The sequence below is a fragment of the Morone saxatilis genome, unplaced genomic scaffold, assembly GCF_004916995.1.
Source record: "Morone saxatilis isolate NCDOM2014 unplaced genomic scaffold, NCSU_SB_2.0 Contig9, whole genome shotgun sequence".
In the NCBI taxonomy this organism is placed as follows: domain Eukaryota; kingdom Metazoa; phylum Chordata; class Actinopteri; family Moronidae; genus Morone; species Morone saxatilis.
Genome location: NW_023340268.1, coordinates 21,670,499 through 21,681,223, shown reverse-complemented (window position 1 = coordinate 21,681,223; position 10,725 = coordinate 21,670,499). Strand labels below are relative to the sequence as shown.

The following is a 10,725-nucleotide window of genomic DNA, read 5'->3' as shown; positions in this document are numbered from 1 at the left end:
CGCAGATCTTTTCTTTTGTTGTGACAGCTGTGTTCAGCGTCATGTTGTGGAACGAGGAAATGCTTCTTTTTTCCCCACAGGTCACAACTTTAAAAAGGAGGCTGCAGCTGGCGTGTCACATTCCTTTCATAAAGGTAAACACTAGATACATTTGGATTGATCAGGACTTTATCCTGTATTATTGATTACTTAATTCCCCTGTACCTCTTTTAGGAATACAGTACATTGTTGGATCCATTTCACTGAGTTAATAAATAAAATGAGCCTCCCTGTGTGACTCACACACGCACCTCCTTCCCCTCCCTTTTCCCCAATAAGTTGTAAATATTAAAACATATAGAAATATTTTAACAAAAGAAAAACAAGTAGTGACAGTGAGAATTACAAAGCAGAACAAAACAGTGGGTCATAAATCTGAACGAAACCTGTGACATATTTTAAAGGATCAGTCCGACATTTTGGGAAAGCCTCAGAAATCCCCTAAAAAGATTAATCAGTCTGTCCTCTCTCTAAAATAAAAAAAAAAAAGACAGAATTATTGTTTTTGGATGTATTCTTCAAGTATTGACAGTTATGCAACATTGAAACCTCTACCACACTTTCAGTATTCACACTGAACAACAACTACTATAATGAGAGAATGGTGTTGTGTAATCAACTGCACAAATCATACATTAAGAGTCCAGTGCGTAGGATTTAGTGGCTACTGTAGAAACATGGCAGATTCCTCCTCTGTGGATAAACAGCTCATTCTAAATTAACAAAAACACAACAATTCTTTTTTTTTGTGGCGATTATACACTAATGGAAACATTGGACCAAATGAATATAATGTCCAATTCCAGAATCCGCCATGTTTCTACAGTAACCCAGAACAGACAAACCAAACACTGGCTCTAGATACGGCCTTTTACATTTTCACAGCCAGCGTAGTTTTCCCTACACACTTGGAATGGGAGGCCTACACACTGGCCCTTTAATTAAGTAGCCAGTTATTGTTTTCCATCTCTAATATGACAGGGGTTACCATATGACAACAGCTAGAAAAAACATCCTGAAAACCTGACATTTTTATATCAGTGCTTTAAAAGAAACGTACCAGGATTTTTATCCGTTACAAATGTATTACAAAATACAAAAAAAAAGTAAATGGACAAAATATGCAAAAACATAAACAACTGTTGACAGATGACTTTTATTCTTTCTAGATTTTCAAAACATCCAAAAAAAAGGGAGCTGGTCTTCTGAATTCTCATTGGGGTGGATGGCCACCCCAAATGGCATAGTGATGTAGTTAAATACAGTACCCAAAACACATTGAAAATGTTGTCAGCAAGTCGAATACAATACAAAAAACTGATGATTGTGCTGAAGATTTTACAAAGGCAAGCATTTTTTGGAGTCAGCATGACAAGCTCATTTGAAAACATTCCAGCAGCGATGTAAATTTGGTCCCGATTCCACAGACGAGCTTTCTTAAACCTCCTCCAGTTAATTATTAACCTTCCCGAATCTGTTCAGACTTTTCAGCAGGTGTTGAATGACAACACTCTGATGAAATGCAAAAATTATTTTGCAAAACAACAAACCCAATTTCATTCACTGCTTGCTTGCTTGCAAGGTCTACACATATGGGCAACATAAAGTACAAAACCAGCAGCAAAGTGTCTGTAGACGCTGTTATAGAGCAAGAATAGATGGATCTTAGTGCACCTGAAAGCTCCTGTAACATACATATTACACTAAAAGAGATTTGTAGAAAAACATTGTCTTAAATTGGTGTCCCATATGACCACAATCAAACACTGTCAAAACATTTACATGCTCACAAGAAAGCAGCATACTCAAAGTAATCAGGATGCAGGAAATCAGACACCATGTTGCACTGTAACCTACAGGGGTGGAAGAAAATATAGAAAAATATGATATTGTGATATTGTATCGATTCCTTAAAAACATCGTAGTGATTTCTGTGTTTAAACCCCCAACTGTTGGACAGCAGTGCTGTAAATGTAAACTGAGGGCTGTGATGTGAAATCACAATACATCACCTTGCTTACAGTATCCCACTACAGCGATCATAACCTCTGTACTGTGATATGTACTGCAATCGCCAGATTCTTGCCAATACACAGTATTATTACCGTAATATCTATGTACACATACAGCAGGTCAGTAATCAGATTTCAGCCCTACCCCCCAACATTATTTAGGAAACTGTAGCTGTGATACAATGCCTGTGTGGGGGGCTCTGTAGTAAGAGCACAGTTCTCACTTAGAGAAAATATGGCTGGATTTTACAAATAGTCAGCTGGTTACTGGGACATGCAGTGTGTGAAAAAGCAGATCAGAAACCCAGTGACATGTATACATCGCCAACAAATCGGTGTTCTCCAGGAGAAAACTAGCTGGGGAAACCAGGTTTCTGTAATCCCCGACTCAGGTGACAGAAACCATGGGTTCTTCTTATTGTCTCAGAGCTCTCGTTTCCCTCACTTGCATCTTAACTGCAGGGAAAAGATGTGAGGAGAGAGGAGTCGAGGAAACACATTTTGGAGGGGGCATAAGCACGGCTCGACAGTGCACACAGAGAGGGTCGGTAAAAAGACAGACAGGGCCAGACAGCTGGTAAAAACATTATGGATTGTTTGACAGCCCAATGGGATCTGTCCTTGGAGGCCCAATGGCCAGTACACCACTGCAGACAGCTGCACCTTAAGCATCACCTTAACTGTAAGCCAAGGCACACTCACGTCCTGTGTGTAATACATCTCACAAACAAATGATAAACAAGCGTACCGGCCTGACCTCTGTGGCCCGTTTCTGCAGATGAATTGGTGAACCATCCTCCACCCCAGCCACCTACTTCTGTCAGAGGAGCAACACACTTGATCTGGGCATTAATTATGTTTCTTCCAAAATGTGTTTGGCACAACAGAATACAAACACATTTAATAGAAGCTGCACACAGCCACATGAGATATCTGCCTATATGCAGACTTTATTATTCTGAGTTTGATGAAACCGACCTCTTTCCCCAACAAGAGAGGACGTTTTAAAATCTAACATTTCTGTTGATTTCTATTTTAGATGAACTCTCTGAATGTATTTATCCCTTAGAGAATAGATGCAGAACTGTGGAGGTCACTGGCTTTGCATCAAATACTGTCAAATATATAAAAAACTAGCTGTACTGAATCTGCCTGTACCTTTCTGTCCCAAATGTTACTGTCCAGTAGGCATTGACGATATTAAAGTTTCATGTCATGATAATCCTGCCCAATGCAATACATTACATACTTAGGATAACCATCAAAATCTTAAAAATGGCACTAGAATATACTGGAATCACTTTACCTTACATTTAGTTAAGAAACAAATATTTTCTGCATCACAGATAGGATGTTGTTCTTTAGTTTGGAATCCATTTGTGGGGATACAACGAGCAAACAGATTCTTGGGATTTTGAAATGACAGGAAAGATTTGGGCTCCCCCTTGTGGCAATTCTAAGTAAATCAAGAAATCAAGATAAGACTGTAAGTCAGCGAGCTAGATACATTTTTTAAGTCTAGCCATGTGAGGATATTTGTGTTTGTCTGGACTGACAACTATTCTGATTATGGAAATTCACCACAATAAACTTATCTGTGTTTTTTTTAAATCGCGATACGCGATAATATTGAATAATCGTACCATCCCTACTGTCTAGTAAGTGAAAACACACAGAACATTCAGGTAATCACAGTTAATGTGTTTCATTGTCTGGCAACAACAAAGTACCATCTCAACAGTCGAGTGTCTTCATTTAAAGTACCACAGGAAGATTGCCTTTCATCATATTAGATCCAAACCTTACCAATGAGTCCACAGTGTTTCTTGTCATTGGCTGTGCATAAAGAACCTCCCACTGGGCTGGTGCCTGCCATGGACTGGTTCCATCTGTAACATCTGTCAAAATGTCTGGGAGATGTCAGATGGGGGTGTTGGGCAAATGCCCATTAGAGCCTGTGAGTGCCCCGTTACAAACTAACCCGCTGGCCTGTCCACTGCGGGGGGCTTGTCCATTGCGTTTGCTTAGAAACTGGTTTCCCCTGAGTGCCTCCTGCTCCACAGGGGTCCTCCTGTCAGAGTCTCTGGTTGGGGTTGCTGCCTGCGGGGCCGTTCGGCTGCGGCAGCGTTGTCTAATGATGTACAGAAGCATGGTGATTATCAGACTGAGGCAGAGCACCAGCAGAACTGACACAACCACCAGCTCCTTTAGGTAGGAGGGGGCTCGGGCCGACAGCAGGGGCTCCCCGTCCCGAAACCCAGAATCTTTCTGCCCAGATTCCTCTGTCCACAGGGTCAGGTTTCTGCCCAGCTGTCTGGTGGTGACCTGACTGTCCCTGCTGGACAGTGTTGGCTCAGTCTTTCCCTGTCTTGTTTCTGTTCTTTTAGGTCCCACAGAGGTATGCAGTCCAGATCCAGGCCTTGCCTCAGCCTGCGTGGTGGGTTTGGGGCGTGCCGGAGGCCGCGTGTAACTCGGAGTTTGAGCCACTGGGCTGCTCTTCTGTTTGACCTGATAGACGGCCATGGTCTGCTGGTAACCGTTCTCAGTGGACAGGCAGAGGTAGTGGCCCAGTGTGGTGGGGGTGGCCACAAAGCTCAGACTCCCATCCTCAAGGTGCAGGTACAGATCTGGGGACAGCCGGCTGTTGGGGCGCTCCCACAGCTGCTGGGACAGCCGCGATGCTGCGGGACACTGCAGCCGCACCACTTCATTCAGAGACACCGACACCAGCTCACCTGCAGGACATGAGGCTGACATACAGATTACAGCTCACCAAAACCCCCAATACACCAGGACCCCCCCATACCCCTCTACACAATGTCATCACATATAAAAACTGGCAACAGCAATCTAAACCTGCTGAATAATCTGCTGCAGTAAAGAAAAGCATAACTATATATGAGAGAGAGAGAGAGCGAGAGAGAGAGAGGGGCAGCAAAGGACCACGGGTTGGAGTCGAACCCATGTCCACTGCAGCAAGGACTTAGCTTAGGGAGGGGGCCAGCTCTACCAAGGGAATTTAAGAAGCAAAAGGCTGCACGCAAACAAACATTTCTTCACTTGCTACTGTAGTTACATACTGTATGTAGTTAAATAGGGGAAAGTTTTCAACTAATAAAGCTGTAGTTGCTTTTTCAGCTTCACTAACAATATAGAGATCATATAAGCATATAGCTTTCTCCACTGACAAGTACTTAGTCACAATTCTATAAAACAATGGATCCTTAACCAAAATTATACATTTGTGTTTCATTGCTGCAACATAAATGTAAAGATTCAAAGAAGACACTGTGCTATGAAGAACATTGATCCTATAAATCAGTCAGTGTTTGCTACATGGAGTATGTAACCAGCTGAAGCAAAGCATGGCAGCTGGTATAAATGACACTTACCTGCAGGCAGTTTGTTTGGACCAAATCTGGCTCTGTGTGTTAATGAAACACTGTTGCATGCCTCTTCAACATTCCCTCTGTCTATGTCCTGGCCTCTGAGGAGGGAGTCAGCAGAGAAGGTTGGTACATAAGTTTACTGCTGATGACGTCATGTGGTTGTATTTCTACACTCTATCCTCTGGTGTCTGCCCTCTTATATTAGATAAGACCTGCCCTCTTGATGTTTTACAACCAATCAAAATGACAATTTACACCGAAAATGAGACTGCAAAATGAATGTCTTTGGGAATTCTCAGCCATCAAGGTCACAGAATATCTAGAAGCAACTGGACTTGCTTTAGATACAGATTCAAGAATCTAAAGCAAGTCTTGTTGAGTAAAGCTGAGCATACACTGAACAATCTAAGCCTGTTACTGACCCCATTTTTTTGGTCAGGCTCTCGCACAGTTGAAGCAGATCCATAAGTTGATTCCCCAAAGTCTGTGCCTTTGCTCGAGGCAGCACATTTCTGCTTTATAGCAATTGCTAGCAAACAAACTTCTACCTGCCTCTGAAACTTTATTCACAACTGTCAGAGCAGCAGGGGCTAACGGGCCGTTTTATTTTCTATTTTACATGAACATGAAGTGTAAAGCACTAGTAGGTCAAGACTAGAAAGGGTCTATATAAAAGTCTATTAACCACTTAAATAGTGTCTACATAATGATGCCTTGTTACAGTTAACCATAATGATGGCAAAATCTGGTGGTACTCACAGGCCGGTTTGGGTGTTGGAGGCAGCCACACAGGCCCTGCTGGCAGGGTCCCAACCACAGAAGGGGTCTCGGGCCAGAACACACTGAGGACAGGTCCAGTAGAAAGAGCAGTTGGCTGTTGGAACCCTCACCACACCCTCTGATGTGCCGACATATAGCATACCCTGCAGTGGGACAGAATGAGATCAAAACTGTAGTAGATGAAAAGTAGATGTTTTTATATGAAACTCTTTGTGAGGAACAGCAGCGTCACAAATAAGCTACACAACCTTTGATGTCTGGTGTAAAAAAAGTAGAAAAAAAACAATATGGTGATTCACTTGGAGCTTTACATAAATGTCAAAAATTATCAATATAAGTAAAAACAAAGACTTGAACTAAATCATGAAGTAAATGTCCGTCTCACTGTGTACCTTGGGTATGGAGAGCTTCAGGCTCTTGATAGGCTGAGGCTGCTCAAAAACCTGGACCTCCTCTATGATGTGGGCCCCACTCTGCAGCAGCACTGCTTTGTGCATGTAGCCAGACTCTGACACAAAGTTAGTGAGAAAACACACTTCACGTTTATACAGTGGAGACATAATACTGTACAACCCATGTGGAGTGACAGCTGTTAGTTGGCAGTGTATGATGCTGGCGATGAATATCAATGAGGAAGGAAGAAGAAAGACTGCGAGCTAGCAAACATGGATGGAAGGAAGTTCAGTTCAACCAAAGAGATTGAGGGGAAGAAGAACCAGGAAAACAAGAGTAGGCCTCCATCAACAGTAGTACAGATCATTTCCAAGTATGTGTCACTCATAATACCATGAACCTGTCAGTGGGTCAGTTTGTTCAGCTGTCACCACCATCACAGTTTGTTATCAACTTAGTTAACACCTGAGAATGTGTAACAAACCATCTGGCGTAGTCAGGTTAGGGCCCTGCTCCTTTTTACTCCAGGCCAGTATAACAATTCTGCCTTCTTCCAGTGCTCCTATTCACCATAGGGGATAGGGAATGAATCCTGAGATCTTGCACAGCTCTGATTTGAGATATGACTCAACTGGGAGCAACACAAAACACTGCACATTTTACTGAATTGTCCTAAAACAGCACATTAGTCTACCCAGACCACAACAGCCTCAGAGTCAGAACAGATCAGCAGCAGATCAAATGTGCTGCCTACAAAGAGAGCATGAAAACAGCAGTGGTCACACATAAATAGCTGACGTTGAACACCAATATGAGGGTCTGAATGGCGGGTCTACTACTGAACTCAGATCAGTGTAGTGTGATGCTGACAGCACTATAGCTATATGAAGGAGCTGGTGAATTCATATTTTGGGGAAGCCAAGCTTCCCCTAGCCTCTTAATAGCACTGCATATGCCTGGGACATTGGACAGCCAAGCTCATGTGTCTTTATTTGAATCCTTTATCTCTAAAATGTCCGGATAGGATTCTAATTTAAGAAGTGCTAAGAGGATGTAAACCTGCCACTGTGAGCAAATCACCACTTCCTGGAGTGACAACATAAGATTGACTTTATTGATCCCACACTGGGGAAATTTACTGACCCAGCTGTGCCAGTGTTGTAGAGCTTAGGCATTTTCATACAGGACATACTGGACAGGTTACATACTGGACAGAACATAGTGGCCTCCCATGTGGCCTACCTGTAAGCAGAAACAGGACAGTGTAGTCTCTGTTGTTGGCAGCCTGGACTCTCTGCACAGTCAGATGGCTGTAGTTGTGCTCTGCAGACACCATGGTTAGACTTCTTCCAACTGGTCGCACACTGTCGTCTGCCAGGAAGTTTTCTTTGACAAAGCGCAGGGCGTTGTCTGATGCATTGTGCAGGCCGCACTGTTAAACAAAAGGCAGGTTGACAGAAATGCAAAAATTGAACACACTTAGGTATCTTGTTAATGCAATTAAATTGTAAACATGAGTGTTAAAAAAAAAAAAACCTTTCTAGGACTCTTTGTCTCTGTCTTCTTGACAAAACAGGACAGCATTTGCTCACAAACAGTCATATCAATTACCAATAGGCAATAGGTTTTTACAAATCTTTCCCAGTTTGTCCATGACGAAACGTCTCAAGTTCATTACAGGTGGGTGGTCAGTGTTTTTCTGCTGCGTCTTCAGTGATTTTACTACAGTTTTCCTAACCTGGAGCATAACTATCAGTTCAAGTTCAAATAGATACATTTGTAGCGAGTAAAAAATATTTCCTTGGTTCCTGTTTCTGAAGTTGATGGTTACTTTGGTGCATAAACTTCCTCAAATAAGTTGGACTGTTAGCTCAGCTTGTTAGAGTTGAAGCCAATATATTTGCCTGTATGTCTTGTCTTTCTTCTAACGATCAAATGAGCAGTCTCCTGCCAGTCCTCTTCCATTTTCGTATCAATCAGAAGCAACCATTTACCTCTCCTGGATTTGCGACTTTCTCTTGAACCCGTGTGCTCCACTGTAATGTGTCCCGGTTCAGGACTTTGTAATTGCCAGAGAAAACTGATTTGATGTCAGTCAGGCGGAATGAACACACTGCTGACCGTCCAGAGTTGACAGACCTAGTTGATGGAAAAACAAACATTGAAAGACAATGAGAGCTGCAGACAGAAGCCCCATGATGCTATAGCATACAACACCTTGCTTCTGGGATCCTCCTGTAGATACATAAGACTCTACAGGGTAAAAGCAGTAAAGAGTAACAGTGCTGATGCCTCCACCTGCTCGACATATATACTGCATGTTGAAATTATTTTTATTTTTTTCCCAAAACGACACCACTGCATGCACCCCACCACACACCCACACCCACACACCGTTGCTGTAGAGACTTAGACGTAGATAAATATTGAGCTTAAACGGTTCCATTAGTAAGATTCTGTTACATTTTACGTACTATTTTTATTGCCAGTGAGTGAACAGGTTGTAACATAACTTAAAAAAATATTAGACCTTCTCCAACTATCTCAGTTGCTAGTGCATTGATTTTTTTATGCAAAATCCAAAAGGATGTGACGTTTATGCGTGCTCCAGAGTGCCTTCTCTCTCTGCAGTGCAAGTCAAAGCTAACATTACAGCGAAGCTTGTGGAATATATTGTCATATTGTGGTTTTTGCTGGTTAACCTTATTTTACTTGCTGACACAAACGAATTGCTAGCTAGCGTAGCAAAAATACTGTCAACTAGTGACATACAGACTGGCTGGTTACCTTGCTTGCTCCCTAACATTATCGCTATGTAAAAGTACAAAGCAAGCGGCTACTAGCCAAGAACGATGGAAAGCAGGGGCATCAAAGCTAACTGTAGCCTAAGTCAACCTGGGGTTGGTCTTGTACCTTGTACCTTGTACCAGGATTTCTTTGATCTGCATTTATGCAAAGCCCTCAATGCATTACATACATTTTACTAGTACGCAGATGACACCACGATAGTGTATTCCCTGCACTCCAAGCAGGCTTCTCTTGGTACTTTTGAGAAAGAGACAGCAGCTTTTGCGCAGTGGTGAATGGCCATTTTACTGGATCTAAACTAAACCCACCAAACCCACTTTGGGAACCACTGCTTTAAGTTGCACTCAGTGTGGTTAGAACATTTAGAAGTCACTAGTGAAATGAGACTCCAAGTAAGATGCTGGTTGACATAAATATTGAGGGAGGAACTTAAACCACCCTCAGAGGATTAGGTACAGCACAGCTCATGCCGCTGCCCTTTAGTTGACTTACCATTGCGAAGTGAAGATGCCATAAAAGAGTGTGTCATCTGCAGGAGCTCCCTCTGCTGGTGGGAGGGTGTCTATGTCCTGGATCACATTGTAGGGCAGCTCGTTGTCAGCCTGGCACAACAGCTGAGCTTTGGCGAACGTGGTCCAGCGTCGCTGCAGGGTCCGCTGGCCTCCGACATCACTCTGACACGTGAGAGGAGGAGAAGGCATCAAGCACAACCGAGCACCGCAACCTGTTGGTGTCAGAACTTAGTCTGGTGAAGATACAGCAGTATGTAGGGGTCTGGCCAACTCCCACTTCAGAGCCTCAGAATACCTCTAAGCAGACTACAAAATTACAATTACAGAAATACAGTGGAAATTAGTCTTGCTTTCGTCAACGAAAATTATGACTAAATATCATTGTCAACGAACCTTTATCACATGACGGAAACGAGATGAGACGCAACGTAAATGGTGGTCATGTGACGAAAACTATAATCAAATATATAATGCAATATTGTTGAAGAATAAAAACAGGACTAAATGTGGTTTGCAAAATAAAAACTCTGCTAAAATATCTTGAGACGAGACGAAATGTTATAATGTTATTTCGTCTCGCTATTATTATTATTATTATTATTTTGCAATATTTTTGTTTCCTGAGTCTTGGGGCTGCATCAGTGCACTGCGCAGGTCACTTCCTCAATCCCCACTCGCGGCATTATTTAGAAGATGCAGCTGCGGTGGGTTAACGTTAACGACAACTCAAGAAACAAAGTTAAGTCTGGCACAAAGAAAGGGACTGAGGGCATTCAAGCACCTTGTTTCTCT

At 42.6% G+C, this 10,725-nt stretch overlaps 1 protein-coding gene across 2 annotated transcripts; it reads right to left on the bottom strand.

Annotated features, from left to right (window-relative positions):
• Positions 1 to 1,105: 1,105 nt before the first annotated feature.
• On the bottom strand, positions 1,106 to 10,095 carry sema4ab (sema domain, immunoglobulin domain (Ig), transmembrane domain (TM) and short cytoplasmic domain, (semaphorin) 4Ab; the record flags this gene model as incomplete). 2 transcript variants are annotated; one of them, XM_035681773.1, is given in 7 exon segments in its annotated part: positions 1,106 to 4,801; positions 5,444 to 5,538; positions 6,200 to 6,363; positions 6,613 to 6,728; positions 7,856 to 8,045; positions 8,608 to 8,752; positions 9,914 to 10,095. In XM_035681773.1, coding segments are annotated over 7 exon segments (1,722 nt in total), but the record flags the coding sequence as incomplete, so codon positions are not given.
• Between the last annotated feature and the right edge of the window lie 630 nt (positions 10,096 to 10,725).